Source organism: Megalobrama amblycephala, linkage group LG20 (genome assembly GCF_018812025.1).
Source record: "Megalobrama amblycephala isolate DHTTF-2021 linkage group LG20, ASM1881202v1, whole genome shotgun sequence".
NCBI classification, from domain to species: Eukaryota; Metazoa; Chordata; class Actinopteri; order Cypriniformes; family Xenocyprididae; genus Megalobrama; species Megalobrama amblycephala.
In genome coordinates, this window is record NC_063063.1 from 26,617,296 (window position 1) to 26,638,477 (window position 21,182).

A 21,182-nucleotide genomic window follows, 5' to 3' on the forward strand; every position below is an offset into this window, starting at 1 on the left:
ACTGTCTTTACTGTATTTTTGATCAATTAAATGCAGCCTTGATGAGCATAAGAAACATTAAAAAATTCGTACTGATCCCAAACTTTTGAGTGGTAGTGTATACATAAAATAAAATGTATATTATGGCACTATTTTTGTCTGTATGTGTAGGTGGTGTATCTGGAAGCTCAAGGGGACGGCGCAGTGTTCTCCTCTCTTGGCAATGGCCCTCACGCCCTCTATGTTCCTATGGTCATGCTGGTTTTGGACTGCATTCTCTACTTGCTTTTAGCCATTTACCTGGACCAAGTGCTACCAGGTGACAACTAAAGTCAAAGTATTTTGCATAAACTAGAGGTTTTTACGGGTCCACTTAGATCCTAAAACCCGAGGTCCCACCCGAGTGGGTCCAAAACTTTGAGTGCCTTGGACACTGGATGGGTCTGATATTAGTCACCTCGGATCTTGGATCATTTAAAATGCACTTTAACCAAATGGCCCAAAGAAGACCCAAATTATTTTAAAATATGCCAACTTTCCACCATTCGTTTAAGGTATTTAGCTATATTTTATTATTTAAAGGGATACTTCACCCAAAAATGAAAATTATCCCATAATTTTCTCACCCTCAAACCATCCAAGGTGTGTATGACTTTCTTCTTTCAGTCAAACATAATCGGAGTTGTAATTAAAAAATATTCTGTCTCTAAAAGCTTTAGAAATGGGAGTGAATAGTAAATGCGATTTTGAAGACCAAAAAAGCACATCCATCCATCACAAAAGTAATCCAAACGGCTCCAGGGGGTTAATAAAGGCCTACTGAAGCAAAGTGAGGCATTTTTGTAAGAAAAATATCCATACTTATAACTTTATGGACTATAATCACTAGCTTCCGGTAACATCCGTCTGCACGTACACGCGAGTCGAGTTCCGGCATATGACGTCGGATGCAGGAGTAGCATAAGCTTAGGTGAGAATAGACGCCTCTCACAGTTCAAGCAAATAGGGCAGGGCAACAAATTCAAGCTCCTTTGACATTTCTCTTTAAAAATTCTCACGTGTATTCTTTAGTGGCTACACTTATGAATACACATTAGTCGTAATTTCCCTGAGATGGAGGCGTTTGGTGAGTTTCTCACTTAAATTACCATTTCTTCCTTCAGGCGAGTTTGGCACAAGGCGCTCAGTGCTGTACTTCCTACAGCCATCCTATTGGTCAAAGCGGAGGAAGCGCTATGTGGAGGTGAGCTCTGTGTACGAGAGCGAGGTGAACGGAACCCCTGTGACTGAATCAGTGGAGGCGGTTTCTCCTGAGTTTAGAGGCAAAGAGGTTATCAGGTACGGACTTGACTCTTGAAAATGGGTGTTAATTAATTAATGGTGTGCTCTGATCAATTGGCTGCAAGTCAGTATTGGCCAATAATTGCATTCTGTGACCCAGTAATTAGTAAATTTGGACGATTTCACAATCTGATCGCAATTTAATGCTGTAAAACCATAAAATGAGTGGTTGAGTTATAAGCCATTTGAGATGTGAAATCATTAAAAATGCCTTCAGGGTGTAGGGAGTTAACAGTGATTTGTCAGGATCAGCTGCAAAAATCCTGATCCTTTTTTGTTTTTTTTGGTAAATGTTGTTCCTTGGTATTCTGAAATCATACCAGCAAAGTGATTTAGGGAGCAGTTTGGGAAAGGGAGCTAAGCTTTTAGAGCTGATGTTAAAATCCTTCAAAGCCTGTATAGATTTGGGCTTGAAGAGAGCTGGCATGCAGCCAGAATGACCATTTAATATCCATCACATGTTTTCTGTTTATATTTTTACTCTTGTTAGGATCTGTAATATCCGAAAAATCTACAGAGAGAAAGACACCAAAGTGGAGGCTTTGAGAGGTAAGGCTTCCCACCTGTATCCAAATCGTGGCACTTCTGTATTTATGAATGAGCAATATACTTCCTCTTGGTCCGTATTTATGGATCTTAGGACTAAATTGCTTCTTGTATGCTGCAGGTAAAATGACAAAAAGCCATTTGCAATCCATTTTACTTTTATAGTACTAAATGTCATAGTACACTTGATTGGTCCTAGTTTTCTTATGACTAGAGACTTCTGGTTTTGACGTGTAGGTGAATGTTTTGTGTTCTGCTTGTCATCTAAAGGTTTGACTTTTGACATCTATGAGGGTCAGATCACAGCCCTGCTGGGTCACAGTGGAGCAGGGAAATCCACCCTCATGAACATCCTGTGTGGCATCTGCCCTCCTACAGAAGGTCAGACATGTGATGCATAGATGCAATTTTCTTGAAAATTACTTTTTTATAAACTCATTTTCCTCTTCTTGAGTACCTAGGAAAGATTAAATATTGTACTGCTGCCACACACTCTGTTATTGTGTGATTTACGCATAGGCACGGCAACCATCTATGGCACTCCAGTGGCGGAGATCGCAGAGGGGGCCGAGATGAAACAGCTGGTTGGTATATGCCCCCAGTTCAACATCATCTTTGATGTGCTCACCGTAGAGGAACACCTGAGGATCTTTGCTGCCATCAAAGGGATCCTGCCCTCTGATATTGACGGTGAGGTAGGAACTCCCAGTAGATCTAGAGACATCAGCTGACTTCATGTTGACTCATTATATGGGAAGTTCAAAAGCAAACCAAGGACCTATCAGCTCTCTTGGTGCGCATTTGACATCAAGTCCACCCCCTGCATATTTAATTACGTCTATTATAGAGTGCAACAGTGACCGTACACTTTTCAGTGTTCTTGGTTCTAGAAGTGTTTTTTTTCACCATAGATGCATTACTGTTCAAAAGTCAGTACAATTAGTTGTTGTTGTTTAAAAAGAAGTCTCTTACGCTCACCAAGGTTGCATTTTTCTTCCCTCAAAAATACAGTAAAACGGAAATATTGTGAAATATTATTACTGTTTTCTATTTTAATATATTTTCAAATATATTTCTTGTGATGGCAAAGCGGAATTTTCAGCATTATTACTCCAGTCTTTAATGTCCTTCAGAAATCATTCTAATATGCTGATTTGGTGCTCAAGAAACATTTCTTCTTACCAATGTTGAAAACAGTTGTGCTGTTTAATATTTTTGTGAAAACTGTGGAACAATTTTTCCAGGATTATTTGAATAGAAAGTTCAAAACAACAGCATTTATTTGAAATAAGAATCTTTTGTAACGCTATAAATGTCTGTACTGTCACTTTTGATCAATTTAATACAGCCTTACAGAATAAAAGTGTTAATTTAAATACTGACAACAAACCTTTGAACAGTAGTGTATTTAAAAAGAAAAATTCAGCTCCATCCAGTTAGCTTAATCCTTGTGTTTTGATGTCATTTCTGTTTTAAAATATTTCTCTTTTAAAGGTGAGGAAGGTTCTAAAGGATCTGGATTTGGAAAAGATTATGGATGCCCAGGCGAAGAACCTGAGTGGAGGCCAGAAGAGGAAGCTCTCTGTGGGCATAGCAATTCTTGGAGACCCAAAGGTAAATGTCTGACCGCATATACCTTTTGATTTCTTGATCCGTTTGTTTATTTATCCCGCTCCCTCAACGTCTGTCTTTTTGCTAATGAATCAGATCCTTCTTCTGGATGAGCCTACGGCTGGTATGGACCCTGTGTCTCGACATCAGGTTTGGTCCTTACTGAAGAGCCGTAGAGCAGGCAGAGTTACTGTACTCAGCACTCATTATATGGATGAGGCAGATATACTTGCAGGTACTTTTCTCAATTTTCTCTTCTCTTCCATCAGTCATCTCCATCTCAGTCTTACACACCTCTGTGTGTTTTCTCTCATGCAGATCGTAAAGCTGTCATCTCTCAAGGACAGCTGAAATGTGTTGGCTCCTCTATGTACTTGAAGACCAAATGTGGGGTTGGCTACCATCTTAGGTCAGTTCTATTTTAAGAAAATTTTATTTTTTTCCTGTCACCCAGGACATTACTACATTTAACATTGTTGTTCCAAACCTCCTGTAGAATGTCTGTGACCGAAGGCTGTGAGGTGGACAACATCACATCACTGGTCAAGAATCATGTTCCCAAGGCTCAGTTGTCAAGGCAGCAAGAGGCTGAGCTTACATTCACGTTGCCTTTCGAGAGCATGGACACTTTCCCAGGTCTTGCTTCTATTTGCCCTCATGTCACCATCTGCTATGTGTCATGCTGCCATATGCCCTGCGGAGCAACAGATTGTGTCATGCTGTCACCAGGACTATGTTGGCGTTTTATTGGGGCAGTTTTATTTAATTTTATATAGGTTTGTAGTCTGTAGTGTTATTTGGTTGAGTATTTACTTCAAGCTAAGTTTGATGTACTCTCCTTCATGTCATTCCAAACCTGCATTACTTACTTGCTTTTGTCTAGCACAAGGTGTGGGAGGTTTCTTTCTCATTATATGAACCTGAATGTTCTTCAAAAATCCTTTTTTGTTCTGTTAAAGAAACTATATGGGTTTTAAATGACATCAGGGTTAGTAAATTATGACAGAATTTTTTATTTTTGTCTGAACCATATTCAAAAAATCTGAACAATTTCTATGGTTACTAAACTCTTCTCGCCTCTCACTCACGTTGCACTCCAGGGCTGTTTGCGGAGCTGGACTGTCGACCTGACCTGGGTGTCATTAACTATGGCGTCTCCATGACAACGTTAGAGGATGTATTCTTGCGTCTAGAGGCAGAAGCAGAGGTGGATCAGGCTGGTAAGAAAACCACCTACCTAAACCGATTCAGACCATTTCACTTCAAAATGAAATGGGGAAAAACTGAACTGTGTTACAATGAACCAGCATAGTGAAGTGCTCAAGATGTATAACACCCACTCTATGTGTTATATTTTTTTTTTTCACTGGTAGACTACAGTGTGTTCAACCAGGATAAGGTGGAAGAAGAGGCAGACACATGCTCTCTGGATGACACGGACCAGAGGCTGCTGACGTTTTCAGACAGTAGGCAGGATGCAGTAAACGGTCATGCCCTCTGGAGGCAGCAGTTTTGCACGGTAGCCTGGCTGCACATACTCAACCTGCAGAGAGAGAGAAAACCTTTCATATACAAGTGAGCAAATGCTAATAAGTACTAGGCTGCGTTCCACTCCAGTTTTAGACACGCACTCGCAAACTTCCCTACACACTTCCCCTCGGGGGAATCCCTGCCGCCATTTTGAAGTGCGTTCCACTTCGTGAAGTGGACGAGGGAAGTTTACATGGACAGACCCTCGCTCCCTCGATTTTAACCGAGGGAGCGAGTCTACTTCACATGTACACTTCAGGCAGCTCCATAACCCACAATGCAACACGATTATGACGTCACCGCATATCGCGTTTAATTTACCCTACCACAAACAATTCTATGATATATTAATTATTTTTTTAAACATTTAAAACACACATATATGCATATAGAATGCTGTATTAAACAAATTTGTAAGGGGAAAAAATAAATAATAAATCAGCTCCATTGCGGATTCCAAGTGATCAAGGGCTTAGGACGTTCCAGTTCAGCCCATTGCAAAGGTTCCGCCAGAAGTGGGCACTCGTGCAACGTAAGCAATGACGTACATCCGAGTCAACGAGACCGAGGGAAGTTAGCGAGGGAAGGGCATTTAAAAACCGAACTGGAACGCAGCCCTAGTTGATCATGTTTGCATTTCAGTAGTACACATGCATTCACTGCATGCTCTTATATTAGAGTGTATGAATAAAGCCTGTACTGTTTAATTATTGCAGCAGAGCTGATACATATACACCTATGATTGTGTATTATATTTGTAAAGATATATGTAATGTTACTAAACGTTTCTATTTTAAATAAATGCTGTTGTTTTGCTGTGATCGTATGATGCTGAAGACTGGAGTAATGGCTGCTGAAATTCAGCTTTGCCATCGCAGGGATATAGTGTTTTTTAAAATAGACAACACTTATTTTAAATTGTAATAATAATTCAATATATTCGATTCAATATTACTGTTATTACTGTATTATGGATCAAATAAATTCACCGTGGTGAGCATAAGAGATTTCGTTTTTAAAACATTAAGGCCCGGTTTCACAGACAGGGTTTAGTTTAAGCCAGGATTAGGCCTTATTTCATTTAGGGTTTATAAGTAGCTTTTATAAACGTACCCTAGAAAAAAACATTACTGGTGTGCATCATGATACAAAACAATGGCTCTGACATATTTTAAGATATGTCAGTGCAAGTTACTTTCAGTTAAAACGGCACAAACATGCATTTTAGTCTAGGACTAGCTTAAGCCTTGTCTGTGAAACCGGGGGTATAAGATCTTACTGAGCCCAAACTTTTGCATGGTATATGGAACATGACCCTAGACCATACTCAAACCCATACAATTACAATTGATGGCGTCTGGGGGAAATAAATGTTGCAAATGAATCATAAAAGTAGGTTAATTATCCATATGACTCAGGTGTTATACATAGATATAAGTCACACTTTTGTCTTTTCTCTTTTGCTCAGTTTGACGCTGTTCCTGGTTTTCTTGTCTGCAATGCTGATTCTGTCCGTGGCCACAGGAAACATTCAGATTCATTCTCCTGAAAGACTGTTTTCACCTATATACCTGCTGCGCCGCAATGAGGCTCCTCATAAATACACCACCAGCCTGCTTGTGCAAAACTCCACTGGTCAGAAATACTTTATGTATATAATTTTATTTATTTATATTTTTATTTATTTTTAATTTTATGTTTGTATTTATTTAGTTGTTGTTGTTGTTGTTGTTGTTGTTATTGTTATTGTTAATAATAATAATAATAATAATAATAATAATAATAATAATAATAATAATAATTATTATTATTGAGCTGCAAAGCTTGTTTGAGGACATTTGAAGGTGGTGTTTGTTCAAGTTGATTTGATACCGAATTGACTTGGTTAATGTGAAATATGTGTGTTGTGGTAGATTCTGACCTGTCAGGGTTTATCCACAATCTGGAGTCTCAGGACATTAAAGTGGAAATGATGAAAAAACCAGACTACATGTCTGCTGCACCTGTCAGTGCCGCCATCAACGTGACAGGATTCGGTAAGGTGAGTGAGAGAATTTTCTTACCAGTATAATTGGTTATTCCTCTCTACACTTTTGAGTTATAGTAATGGATTTGTTTTATTTTTTTTTCCTAATTTTTTTTTTTTTTTTTTTTTTTTTTTTTTTTTGAAAAATAATTTAAACAATTGCTGTTGTTCAAAATCTTTCTTTCTCTCTTTCTCTGTGTGAATTCCAGGATTTTACCTACATTTTAGCATTTAACAGTACCACTGTGCACTCCTTGCCCATGGCTGTCAATGTACTCAGCAACGCCCTCCTCAGGGGCTTTAATGGCACTGGACACATTAGAACATGGACTAAACCTTTTGACTATGTAAGTGCAGTGCATTAATACATCGAAGTCACTGCACATACATTACTGTTGTTTCTTACGAGTGTCTATAGCTGTATTCTGTCTGCATTTTAGCAAATCCCAGATAAGACATCCTACGCCCTGGTTTACATTGAGGCTGTGATTCTTGGGATGCTGGCTGCTGGGATGCCAGCATACTTTGCAATGGACCACACAAGAGACAGAGAGGTACATATGTAGATTGTAACTTCATATAGTGATGGTTTGGCTATAAAAAGTTTAGGGTCATTGTTTTACTTTTATTCAGCAATGAAGCATTAAAATGACAGACTTATGCATCGTTTCAAATGAATTCAGCTTTTCCATCACAGGAATACATTTTCTACTTCTTAAAATGCTATTTTAAAATGCAGTTATTTTAAATGGTAATACTATTTCACAATACTACTGTTTTTACTGACCAAATAAATGCAGCTTACCAACCCCTTAAATATAATCTCCTTAATGAGCGTGCTGTAAATGCTCAATTTTTTTCAGAATGTCCCCATTTCAGAGTTGTTAAAACAATGTTTACATTGAATGCAACCAGTCTGTCTTTCCTGTATTTTTATCAGTTGAAGTGTCGCTCAACCCTGAGGATCTCTGGTCTTGTTCCTTCGGCGTACTGGTGTGGTCAGGCAGCTATTGATGTCCCTTTCTATTATCTCATCTTAACCTGTATGACAAGCACCCTGTTTGCCTTTCATTCTACAAACCTGCTAACCTCCCATAACATCATGTCTGTGGTAAGAAAATGCTTCACCTTACAGAGATTGGCTGCCACTAGACTTTTTGTAACAGAGAAGTTATTTAAGCTTAAACAACAGAGCAGACAATAACTAAAAAACATAATGGCTCTCTTTTCTTCATTTTCAGGCTCTGTGTCTGATTGGCTTCTCTCCAGCCATGGTTCTCTTCACATATTGCGTGTCCTTCATGTTTGTCAGAGTCCAGAGCAATAGGGACTTCTTCTCAGTGGTCTCTATGATGGTAAGTAAAAAAAAAAAAAAAATAATAATAATAACAATTTCACATTCGTATGGAAAACCTGGAAATATCAAGCCATTTTGAAATTGATGATTAATCAACTAAAAAAATATATGTAGTAGTATTGAAGTATCTAGCTCTAAAAGTCATGGAAAGTGTAGAAACATGGTGTAGAAACCCTGAAAACTATCTTTCATATTCAAACGTGACTGTAAGAGGGTATTAATGCTTTTTTTTTTTTTTTTTTTTTTTTCCCTTCTTCTTTCATATCTTTTGTTTTTTGTCCATAGTTGTGTGTGGTTTCTGCATCCATAGTCCAGCTGGCTCTTGTGAATGAAGATGCTGGTATTGCTCGTCTCCTGCACAATGCACTGTGTTTCTTCAGTCCACTCTACCCTCTTATGGGCTGCCTTAACTGCATTACCATGGTAACACTTTACTGCTCACAGGACTCCATCTATTCGGTGTTTGAGAGCATGGATGAAATGCAGTCAATCAGCTGAAGTGGAATTTACCCTAGTATATGTTGAAATGTGTCTTTTTCATTCTAGGCCACATTCCTTCAGTCCCCTCATGATGATTTCCTGTGGAAGAACCTCTTCATCTCTGTTGTGGCTGTAAGTTAAATATCATTTTGCTATATCAAAGTCCATTATACTTTTGTCTTTTATGCTGAATCTTTGTTGTGGTTTCCATAGCCGTACATCCAGTGTATCCTGCTGCTCTTCACCTTGAGATGGCTGGAGATCAGATATGGAGGGAAGACCATGAAAAATGACCAGCTCTGCAGGTCTGACTTCATAAACTAAATGTTGAAGTACATTTTTACAAAAGCCTCCAATCAGGAGTAACGATTGGAATAAAATGACAGACCATTTGAATTACATCTAGGAGCTCATGTTTTATCTGATTCATGAAAATTCTTTATACAAATATTTTTTTTTTTTTTTTTTTTTTTTCTTTCCCCCATTGATACAGTTCCAGAATATTAACATTTTAAACAGGATAAAAAAAAAAATCATTTTACTGGTTTGTTGTACAGTTGCACTACCATTCACAGGTTTTGGGTCAATAAGATGACTCGTTAAGTAAACTTTTATAATGTTACAAAAGATTTCTATTTCAAATATTTTCTTTTTTAACTTTATTTTCATCAAAGAATCCTCAAAAAAGTTGTATCAATGTTTCCACAAAAATAAGAATTATTATAAGAATAATAAGAAATGATTCCTGAGCGACAAATCAGCATATTAGAATGATTTCTGAAGGATCGTGTGACACTGAAGACTGGAGTAATGATGCTGGAAATTCAGCTTTGTCATTGCAGAAATAAATTACATTTAAAAATGCATTCAAGTATAAAATTTTAAAATTTTTCACAATATTATTGCTTTTACTATATTTTTCATTAAATAAATGCAGCCTTTGTGATCTGAAGAGGGGGGGGAAAAAAACATTATAAAAAGTCTTACTAACCCCAAAATTTTCAACTCTAGTGTACATGAAGCAGAAAACATTTGCATATTATTAGCACATAATTTAAACATTAACCATAATTTCAAACCAATGCACAACTTTTCAATATTGCTTCCTCTTAAAGGTCTAAAATGGTCTTTAAAAGGATTTAAAGTCTTAAATTTACCTTCATAAAACCTGCAGAAACCCTGATTCAGAATGTGGTTCAAACAATTTCAGTACCAAGTCAAAGCAGTTACTAAGCACATAGTGTGAACTGTTCTAATTTAAGTGAGACCTCATGAATACATACGTCACTAACAAATGGAATGTGATCTCTGTGTTCTAAAGGATTTCCTCCCAAGCGAAGAGCAAAGCTCAGCGGAACCCAGAGGAGAATGTGAGTGAGGATGAGGATGTTCAGATGGAGAAAGCTCGAGTGAAGGAGGCGTTGACCTGTCAGTGCTGTGAGGAGGTACACCCCACTTTCCTATAAATCTCTTGTCACAAATCACATAGTTGTCTAACAACATTAAATATGGAAAAATAAAACTCTTTTATATATATTTATTTTTATTTTACAGAAACCAGTGGTGGTGGTGAGTAACCTCAAGAAACAGTACAAAGGCAAGAGGGAGGGCTTCTCGCTCAACAAGAGAAGGAAAGTGGCCACTAAGAACATCTCCTTCTGTGTTCGCAAAGGTAGTATTTTCCTTGACTTGCTGTACTGTAAATGATGTTAGAGAGAACGAGCAGATGTTAATGAAAATGGCATGTTCTCAGGTGAGGTTTTGGGTCTGCTGGGACCAAATGGTGCAGGAAAGAGCACCATCATGCACATGCTGTCTGGAGACACTGAACCCACTGCTGGACAGGTTTGTGCTCAATCTGTCACGTGTCAATGTTTTGTTTTGTTTTTTGTTTGTTTTTTCTGCTTATGAGTTATTTTGAACACATGAGGCTTGGTCAGTGTGTTCTGACTTTAGTTTGATACTGATTTTTAGATTCTGATGGGAGATTATAGCACAGACTTCCAGCCAGTGGAGAACCCCTTGGATCATATAGGGTACTGTCCTCAGGTGAACCCCCTGTGGCCTAGAATCACTCTACAGGAGCACCTGGAGATCTATGCTGCCATCAAGGGACTACGTCAACGTGATATCCCAAACATCATTAAGCGGTACAAAATCTTAAAAAAAAAAAAAAAAAGCTACTTTTGCATATTTTTTTTTTTTTATGTTTTAATGTATCTTATTATGTTCACAAAAGCAGCATTATGCTGCGTTCACACCGAACTAGACGAATTAGACGCCCCAGACTCGTCTAGTTGGACGCTTGAACATTTTGAAGTCAGACGCTTCAGACACGCGTAAAATTCGCTCAATTCGCGCGTCTAAACAAAGTGTGTTCAGATGCGAATTTGCGTCATGGGAGGGGCTTTCATCTCTTTCTGCACAGATCCTCTGAATAAACACATAATCTCGTCAGTTGGAAACCTGTAGCGGCAATTTAACTCGGTTATGCCGGCTGACTTTTGCTTGCTAGAAGGTGGGCTAGTATCAACGGCTAAAATCATGCAAAAAGTTTTACAACTAACCAGATTGTCCGATTTCTTCGCTTATTCTCTTCCAGGCAAGGTCCTTTTTATTCCTGTCTCGATAAAAATATAATGAGACATAGAGCTCAGGGTGGCCACACACAGCGACATCTTTGTTCTGGTCTCCACCACTGATCACATCATAAACACGTTACTACCAAAGCAGAGTCCCTGATTGGTTAACGCGCCGCGAATTTACGGCAAAGTTCAGATTTTTCAACTCGGGCGTTTGGGCGTCAGACGCTCAATTCGCGCGTCAGCCGCGTGAACGCTCAATTCGCGCCGCGCTATTCGCGCCGCGCTATTCGCGCCGCGCTATTCGCGCGTCAACGGCCGATTCGCGCCGCGCTAGACGCTTGATTCGCGCCGCAGGGCACCTAGACGCGCGTTTACATTGACTTAACATGTAAATCAGACGCCTCAGACGCGCCAGACGCGTTCGGTGTGAACGCAGCATTAAGCAGCATTTATTTGAAAAAAAAAAAAAGAAAAAAAAATAGTTTTAAAGAAATATGAAGTTTAAAGTAACTGTTTAGTTGTACTATTTTAATATATTTAAAATATAATTAATTCCTGTAATGGCAAAGCTGAATCATTACTCCTCTTCCTCCTCTAATGAATATAAAGTTCAAATGAACATGAAATAAAAATCCTTTGTAACATTTAGAAATGTCTTTACTGTCACTTTTGATCAATTTGCTAAAAAAAAAATCTTACTGGCCTCAAATGTTTTACTCTAGAAAATCAGGGTTAAACGTTGCATATACACTGTGTTCCAAATTATTAAGTGACATCAGTACGGTTTTAGTACAATAAACATTCAGATTTTAGTTTTTCAAAATAAGTGTTTATGTTTTAGTTCTCATATCTTTTTAAATAACTGGTATCAGTCTCAGACAGGTTTAGGTAGTTTGCCAGGTCTTCTTAGGTAAATGGAAAACATGCTTTAAGAGGTTGTTCCACATTATTAAGCAAGACACAGTTCTCATGCAATATGAGGAGGAAGAAAGATCTTTCTGAAGATAAAAAGCATGAAATGGTGCAATGTTTTGCAAAAGGCATAAGAACAACTAATAATTAGCAAAAACTGAATAGAGATTGTTGAACTGTCAATAGATTTGTGAGTGATTTAGAGCACTGAAGAACCCGATCAGATAAAGGCTTATTTAGGGAAGTTTTGTCAAACAAATTACTACATTTTTTTTTTTTTTTTTTACTAAAAAAGTCCCAAAATCCTCTCCATACAGGCTGGCAGTTATGCATAAAGTTAGATTTCAGCCACCTCTAACCAAAGCTCACAACAAAAAATGTTTACAGTCGGTTTAGAAATACATGAAGCCTCATTTGTAAATAGTTTTATTCACTGAATGCCGTACTACAATGGATGGTCAAGATGGATGGATATCTAAAAAGATATGAGAAATAAAACAAACAAACATTTTCTTTAAAAAACTAAAATCTGAATGTTTATTGTACTAAAATCCTACCCATGTCACTTGCATAATAATTTGGAACACAATATATATATATATATATATATATATATATATATATATATATATATATATATATATATATATTATTATTATTATTATTATTATTATTATTATTTATATATATATATATATATATATATATATATATATATATATATATATATATATATATATATATATATATATATATATATATAATTTTTTTTTTTTTTTTTTTTTTTTTTTTTTATTTATCACCACAGCTCCAACGATTTACAAATCAAATTAAAGCATTTTTTTATTGGCAGTGTAGTGTAATTCTACAGGTGACCTGGCCATTGCTGCAAATATTCAAAGGGAGTAAAATGTAAGAGAATTACATTGTCATGGGGGGAAAAAAAGACTATAAATGCACTTTTGTTGCCCATTAAAGGATTAGTTCACTTTGAAATGGAAATGAACCCAAGCTTTACTCACCCTCAAGCCATCCTAGGTGTATATGACTTTCTTTTTTCTGATGAACATAATCGCAGAAATATTAATAAATATCATGATGCATCGATCTTTATAATGGCAGTGATAGGGATCAGTGATATGAGCTGAAGAGAGTGCTTTCATCCACATCTATCCATCATAAACATGTGCTCCACATGGCTCCGGGGGGTTAATAAAGGCCTTCTGAAGCGATGCGTTTGTGTAAAAAAATCCATCATATGTGAAGTAAAACATCTAGCTTCCGCACAAGCCTCTTTCCGTATTCAACATGACACCAGTTTACACTTTCTTCGTAACTTCGATACGGAAGGCGGTCTGGCATATTTATGATGGTTGGATGTGAATGGAAGCACTTTCTTCAGCTCATATCACTGATCCCTATCACTGCCATTATAAAGCTCAGATGCATCAGGATGTTTATTAAAATTTCTACGATTGTGTTCATCAGAAAGAAGAAAGTCATATACACCTAGGATGGCTTGAGGGTGAGTAAAGCTTGGGCTAATTTTCATTTCAAAGTGAACTAATCCTTTTAAAAACAATTTTATTTTATGGCTGGAAAATGTTCTCAAAATTACTGTGGTGGTCACACTGTATAATGTGAGGCTGGTGAATTCAGTTTTTAAAGATTGTGTGTGTTGTCTTTATAGTGTTGTGAGTGCTCTAGAGCTGAAGGATCATCTTTACAAACAGGCAAAAAACTTGTCTGCAGGGCTAAAGAGGAAGGTAAATCAAAAATACATATAATTTAATATAGAAAATTGAAAACTGTACTTTGTCATGTACTTTAGGTGTTTTTTTTTTTTTGTTGTTGTTTGTTTGTTTTTCATGCTAGTTGTGCTTTGCACTAAGCATGCTGGGAAATCCTCAGATAGTTCTGTTGGACGAACCATCTACAGGGATGGATCCCAAATCAAAACAGCGCATGTGGTAAAATTTACTACACTACATGAATGTCCATGACTTCTGTTCACTGTTTTTTTTTTTTTTTAGTTTTTGTATGATGCATACTATGATATACAGACATTTAATAAAAGTGTAGATTTAAAACAGAGGGCTGCAAAAATGAACATTTCAGTGGTTCATTCCAATAGGAGGGCAATCCGTGCTGCCTTTAAGAACAAACAGCGAGGGGCCCTTTTGACCACCCACTACATGGAAGAGGCGGAGGCTGTGTGTGACCGTGTGGCCATCATGGTTTCTGGTCAGCTGAGGTGAGAGGCTGGGACAGATAAATTTGTCAATTAAAAACTAGCTTGACAAGCATTGTCAAGCTAGTTCCTCGCTTTAACATAGATATATTGAGAATTAGGAGCAAGCAATTAAAGCAGAAAAAAAAGCATATAACATTTTTTTTGTCGCCCCCTGCAGGTGTATTGGATCAATTCAGCACCTGAAGGGGAAGTTTGGAAGAGGCTACAGCCTAGAGATTAATCTCAGGGAGGAGCTCACAGGTCTCCAGCAGGTAGCACTTTTGCACAAAGAGATACTGAAGATATTTCCCCATGCTGCTCGTCAGGACAGGTGAGACGTGTATGCATTGGATTTGAAATTAAATGGGACTCTTGGGAGAAAGAAAAAATGTGAAGTGAAGCACTAAACTGCAAATGTATGAAATAAAAGTATGTAAAACATCTGGGAGTTAGAGATTTATATATAAACAAACAAATGTTTTGGATCTTTGCAGTTTTGCCACTCTGATGGTGTATAAAATCCCAATGGAAGATGTGAAGTCACTAGCCAAGTCCTTTGCCCAGTTGGAAAGTGGTAAGAAATGGACCCATAGCAACCAGAGTTTTTGAAGAGTTAAAAATACTATTTTGATCATTCACCTTTGTCTTCACAGCTAAACAGAACTTTAACTTTGAAGAGTACAACTTCTCCCAGTCAACCCTTGAACAAGTATGTCACTATTGGATGTCCTTTAAAAATACTGCAAAAAATGTTTATTTGAAAAAAAAAAAAATACTGAATTATGGCTTATTTAATTACAAACTTCCAGTGTAGGGATGTCACAGTGAGGAAATTCACACCATTAAATAAACTTGCAACACCAGTATTACCAATAACACGGGGGTGAGGTGGGGGGGGGGATATTGTATAGTTTACGGGCATCAGGGCACCACTATCGGTGGCTACGTTCACACTGCAGATCCAATTTATTTATTTATTTATTTTTTTGGTATAACTGTTCACGTTGTTTTTAATGTGACCAATATCAGATTCCATTGTGAACAGATCATGGTCCTGGACTGACTCAAAAGAGCAATAAAAAGAAATCACGTAAAGTGATTATGCATTTATTTATAGTGTGATCTACCGCCAAAGCCAGTGAATCTAGGTGCAGACAACATAAAAACCAGAGGAGTATGCGAAAAAAGAGCTGTTTTTTAAACATTTATGATACGAGCCCTCATATTTTGCTTTTATATAGAGCTGTCATTGTAATACTAAGTTCTGACACATCACTGTCCTTCCACTGACTACCTTTTGCAACTGTCTTGATAACGTAAACTAGGGCTGTCTAAATGGCTGAAAAGCTAAATTCGAAATTCTTTCTGAAATATTTGCAAAATTCGAATTATATTCGAATTCTAAAAGGCAATACTTAATGTTAGAGGAAAAAGTACTTTATTGTCTGCTATGCCCACAAGAGCGCAAGTGAGTGCAATAAGCAAATATAGACCAAATCAAGCATCGCATCTTTTATTGAAATGAAATGACATTCACTTTTTTTGAATAAAATGTCATTAATGTGCATGCAAAGTAACAAAAAGTGCATAAAAACTGTAAGTACATCGCAACACTAACCTGAGAAAACGCGCTTCAACAGACAGCGTAATGTTAATGTACAATCCGCTCACTACACATATTGCTCGTTTTTTTTTTTTTTTTTTTTTTTTTTTTTTTTTTTTGAGACAATGTTTCCAGTTGATGAAAACACGCACTCAGCTCTGGGGTGTGTTTCCCGAAAGCATCGTTAGTCAGCTATGGCCGTAAGTCCCACTGAACTCTTTAGGAAACGACGGAACTTGCGACCATAGTTCCCTTTGGTAAACACACCCCTGACCGATGTGGCAGGTATGGTCAAGTATCTTCGCCAGCAGCGCAATATGTGGAAACAAACATACCGCACGGTTTTTGCCACCAACTGAGAGGGTTTTCGTCAGCGGGTAGCGTAGCTTCTCTTTCATACATATCCATCTGCTCCAAAGGCCTTCTTCAGCACTGCTTGGGGTCTGACTGCATATGCAGTCGAACTGGTTGGCCATAGCAGACAGCGCCTTTTTTTTTCTTGCGTCAGCATCAGCGCGCTCACTTTTTGACTCCTCCATTTTATTTATCACATTAATGCACCCTGCACCGCGCTGTACTGGATAACATAAACAAGCCGCGTCAGTTACGTCATCATGGCTCTTGACACTGCAGAAATTCGAATGTGCCTTTTTTTTTTTTTTAAAAATTCGACGAATATTCGAAATTCGAATATTTTTTTTTTTTTTTTTTTTTTTTTTGACAGCCCTAACGTAAACTAGGTAAAATCTTTGAAGTGACTCCCATGAGAGCAGAATTGTGACAGATGTTGATCTAGAGTGACGTAAAAGTCACATGAGTTCCGATACTGACAGTTCAGACTGAGGTCACATTGCAAAACATTGGATTTACTACCACTTATGGAAGTGGAACAAATCGGAACTAAAAGATCAGATTCCATGTGGTTTGTGCTGTTCACACTGTCATGAGAAAAACAGATCTGAGTCACATCTGAGCAATTTGGGCCACATTTACCTGCAGTCTGAACGTAGCCCTATAATTTACAGGCATGGTACGTAGGGTATTGAAATCTCTTTTGAATGCACGCTCGCTTTTTACGTTTAGTGATAATGCGTACTCTGTGTATAGCGAGCGCCGTTACCGACCACACATTTTACACGATGAGATATTTGTCAGTGATGTTCAGGGTCTCTTGCTCACCAAATCCTCTTCCGTCTTGTCTCTGCAGCTCGTGCTGTGTGGAGCAGAGCAGATCCTTTCAGTTTGTAATTGTAGCATCTGTAGTCCAAATGAACTAAATGATTTTTATTTTAATAATGAAGAAATGGCATATCGTTAGCCTCATAGCATAATTGCCTAAGTCATTCATTTTCAAATGATACTTAGGCAATTATGCTATGAGGCTAACGATATATGGATGGCAGTGGGGGCGGGGCGGGGCAAGTAATGTAATCGGTGTATGTCCAAACACTATGTAGTAAAACAGGTAACGCCAACTTCCGCAGCAAGCCTATGACAGTGAAGTGTATTAGATGAATTTAAGGCTCATTTCCAGAGAATACAGTTAGGTTTTTGTGGCCTGTCTATCTACATGCCATGGCCAGATCATAGTTAATTGAATTTTATTTGAAAGTGTGTACCTGTTTTGCAGGTTTTCATGGAGTTTGCTAAAGAGCAGGAGAACGAGGAAGAGGAAGTCGGATCGCTCAGCACGACTTTTCAATGGCAGAGACTGAGACAGGACGGCCCTATATCCATCAATCACGCTGACAGCATAGTGCACCAGCTATGAGCCAATCCTGTCCTGCCTTCCCTGAAGCAGTGTGCCCTTTTCTCTCTGTCTCTCTCTCTCTCTCACTCCGCATGTGCCGTCCTTTGCCTTAAGAGCCATTAACTAATGGGACTCACGGGACAATAGAGTGTGGAGACTCCAGTGGCCGCTAGCACACATACATGTGTGGGCTGTGATACTCGCTTTGGCTCTTGTACTGGCACTCGCTCAGATATGATCTGACACACGACTGGCGTGTCGGCTGTAGATGCCGAGCTAGACTTGGCGGTTCTTTTTTTTTTTTTTTGTTATTTGTTTTTTATGAAGATATTTTATTTTTTAAATTCTCACTCTGTAACTTCTTATACCTTCTTTTCACCTGTTGTTGCTGTTGTTGTGCATTGTGCTCACATTCTGTTGTTCATATACACTACGTCAGTCACTGGGAAATTAGTTGCATGGAGCAGGTTCCACATTATCGAAACGGTACCAAAGTCTCACTCACATCGGCGCCAAAACAGTACTTTTTGGTGTCTGTAGCATGGAATATAAACTTGTGTCTGTGTGTGTACAGCTATATAACGTTATTATCTATGTGTACTGTTGTAAGTTCTCAGACAGGAGAATCTCATAATGGCTGTGTGCAAACCTTCAGGCAGCAAAACGCTGAGATTTACCAGCATGTAGTGGGCTGCTCTCGGTTCTTGTAAGCCTTTTTAGGGCGAAGCGGCCCTGCAGGTGCATGAAGCCTCTTCTGTCTCTGCTGCACCCGGGAGATCTCCAAGACTCCTTTCTAAAACACCAGCACGCATTTCAGGCTTTCACACTGAGCTCTCCAAAGAAAAACAGGGCTAAGCACTCAGTCAGTAAGCGAGTGGGTTGAAATCAAGACAATGAAGAGCTTCTCTCTGTCATCCTTTTTCCATCCCGTCGTCAGGTGGCCTTCCTTTAGGAGCAGTTTAAACGTAGCTTCTTACAATCCATACCAAACCATGTAGCACTCCATATTAGTTGCATACTTCTGAGTGGTCTGTATTTTATTGTTGTCGTTTTGTTTTTAAATGAAAATAACAATGCTTAATGAACCGTGAGCTTTGAATGTACAGTGGTACTTTTTGCTGACGTTTCATGGTGAGCCATGTGGTTTAAGTCTTCGCTTTTGGAAGATTTTGGGCATCAGGATGAGATTAGCATTCAGCTTGGGCTCATTTTAAGTTGGTTGGTTCTATCTTTTGTATCTTTTCTATCTAAATTGATTTCTCTGTAGTGCAAAGGGCCGCATTGGAGAATACTGTACTTTTCAAGAATAAATCATTTACAAAAATGTCTAAACTACAGGCACAGTATTTTATTTTGGGGGGTTATTTTCTTTTCTTTTTTTTCTTTTTTTTAATAGGTAATACTTTAAAATAAGCTTCTATAGATTAGTTAATGCAATAGCTAGTACGGAATAACAGATACTTTATACTTTTTTTTTTTTTTTTTTTTTTTTTTTTACGTTTAATTAATTTAGTTAATATCTTATGACCGAACATGCATTAACTAATGATAACTAATAGAAGATTATTGTAAAGAATTGCCAATTAAAGCTATTTTTTTTTATTAGCGAGAGTGAGTCGCCTTTCTCATTTCTCTTTATGTTGGTTGAAGAAGCTATTACACCAATGTATTCTACTCTCAACCGAAAGTGTTTTCATTTCTGAACTCTGATTTTTCCTCATCCAGCTCCAAGCGAAGGTGATGCAGAACCGTACGTTGTTGGCATAAAGAACTCTGCCCCAAGTGCTGGTTCTCTTGTTGGTAGAACTTCTGAAAGATAATGTTTGCTAGATGTTTCATGGATACTCTTGAGCAAATCTGTTGTAGATGGTTAAGTTTACTGATTATACTCAGTTGGAAATGGGTACTTGGACATTTAACCTTAGTTGAATGTGAAAGGGTATATATAGCGTTGTGTGGAGCGGTCCTCAAAAATTGTAATCGATGCCAAGTTGGCATGTTGTTATATGGACTATATGCATTTTATTTTTTGGTTTCATCTTCCTAACAAAGTTTGATTTACAGCAAATCAAACTCTTGTCTTGTCTACTTTTAGAGACACACAATGCAACTTCTGTAGCATCTGGGTACCGCAAAGTTTTTAAATGAACAAAAATATGTCTTTATGATTGAAATGGATTTAATGGAATAATTATGGCTGACAGAGCAGACACGGTGAATTTTTAGGGGGAGATAAATGTAATTTTTGCACAAATATAGCCTGTCATGTCAATAATGTATAACATTTTTCTGTAATGTTTAACACTGACCAGTTTAGTCTTTGCTGGACTGGGTTGGAATGGGATGATTATGTTGAACACTATCTAACATCTATTTAACCAAGACCTTTATTTACCTCCAAAGTGCAATATACGAATACTTGTGCGTGTGAGTAATTAATGCATTATGTAGACGGTGTCATTGCAAACTGCAATATTAATGTTGTCTCTCTTGTGAACTCAGATGTGTTTTGCAGTACAATGTAGCCACAAATATATAATCATTTAGAATGCTTTGCACTCTCTTCCTCTAGTGCCCATTTCCTGCCGTTTGTATGCAAAGATTCTGTTTGAAAATAAATTGTATTCAGGATGTTAATTTTTGGATGTGAATAAATTGCACATATTTCACTTGAGATATAAGATTAAATGCACTGATTATAATAATTTTTTATTTTTTTATTATTATTTATTTAAGCCTGTTTTACAAGTGTTTTTCACCACTCGGATGGTTAAATCTCCTACGGTAATTCTTCACCCTGAGTGTTGAAATAAATGGGGTAAAACTTAAACAGCTGCTGATGCTGTTTTCCTCATTTAACCTTGAGATCTCAGTGAAAAACAAAATAAAAAATACGTTTCATTCACTACCCAAAATGCAGCGTGTGAGCTGAACGGCTGTAAATCCAAACATGAAGAGTTACAAGAGTGCTCTGGTTGTTTCTCTTTCCTTATCTTGTACAGAACAAGCTGTATTTAATGTCTGGTTTAAAGGTCCCGTTCTTCGTGATCCCATGTTTCAAACTTTAGTTAGTGTGTAATGTTGTTGTTAGAGTATAAATAAAATCTGTAAAATTTTAAAGCTCAAAGTTCAATGCCAAGCGAGATATTTTATTTAACAGAAGTCGCCTACATCGAACGGCCAGTTTGGACTACATCCCTCTACTTCCTTCTTTAATGACATCACTAAA

The 21,182-nt window shown here is 37.7% G+C and overlaps 1 protein-coding gene across 1 annotated transcript in view; it reads left to right on the forward strand.

Annotated features, from left to right (window-relative positions):
* The window catches only part of abca5 (ATP-binding cassette, sub-family A (ABC1), member 5), a 30,121-nt gene extending 9,494 nt beyond the window's left edge, over positions 1 to 20,627 (forward strand). The window contains exons 9-39 of the mRNA XM_048169717.1: positions 151 to 298; positions 1,143 to 1,317; positions 1,811 to 1,869; positions 2,137 to 2,247; positions 2,386 to 2,561; positions 3,361 to 3,480; positions 3,574 to 3,712; positions 3,796 to 3,886; positions 3,974 to 4,113; positions 4,578 to 4,697; positions 4,851 to 5,052; positions 6,476 to 6,642; positions 6,921 to 7,048; positions 7,243 to 7,380; positions 7,474 to 7,587; positions 7,974 to 8,144; positions 8,275 to 8,388; positions 8,676 to 8,813; positions 8,937 to 9,002; positions 9,084 to 9,175; positions 10,192 to 10,315; positions 10,425 to 10,542; positions 10,624 to 10,715; positions 10,845 to 11,020; positions 14,058 to 14,133; positions 14,243 to 14,337; positions 14,502 to 14,621; positions 14,779 to 14,931; positions 15,095 to 15,174; positions 15,254 to 15,309; positions 17,834 to 20,627. Of these exons, the coding sequence (XP_048025674.1) occupies positions 151 to 298; positions 1,143 to 1,317; positions 1,811 to 1,869; positions 2,137 to 2,247; positions 2,386 to 2,561; positions 3,361 to 3,480; positions 3,574 to 3,712; positions 3,796 to 3,886; positions 3,974 to 4,113; positions 4,578 to 4,697; positions 4,851 to 5,052; positions 6,476 to 6,642; positions 6,921 to 7,048; positions 7,243 to 7,380; positions 7,474 to 7,587; positions 7,974 to 8,144; positions 8,275 to 8,388; positions 8,676 to 8,813; positions 8,937 to 9,002; positions 9,084 to 9,175; positions 10,192 to 10,315; positions 10,425 to 10,542; positions 10,624 to 10,715; positions 10,845 to 11,020; positions 14,058 to 14,133; positions 14,243 to 14,337; positions 14,502 to 14,621; positions 14,779 to 14,931; positions 15,095 to 15,174; positions 15,254 to 15,309; positions 17,834 to 17,974 (3,840 nt within the window). The 3' untranslated portion in view covers positions 17,975 to 20,627. The remainder of the gene's footprint in view (positions 1 to 150; positions 299 to 1,142; positions 1,318 to 1,810; positions 1,870 to 2,136; positions 2,248 to 2,385; positions 2,562 to 3,360; positions 3,481 to 3,573; positions 3,713 to 3,795; positions 3,887 to 3,973; positions 4,114 to 4,577; positions 4,698 to 4,850; positions 5,053 to 6,475; positions 6,643 to 6,920; positions 7,049 to 7,242; positions 7,381 to 7,473; positions 7,588 to 7,973; positions 8,145 to 8,274; positions 8,389 to 8,675; positions 8,814 to 8,936; positions 9,003 to 9,083; positions 9,176 to 10,191; positions 10,316 to 10,424; positions 10,543 to 10,623; positions 10,716 to 10,844; positions 11,021 to 14,057; positions 14,134 to 14,242; positions 14,338 to 14,501; positions 14,622 to 14,778; positions 14,932 to 15,094; positions 15,175 to 15,253; positions 15,310 to 17,833) is intronic.
* Positions 20,628 to 21,182: the final 555 nt, after the last annotated feature.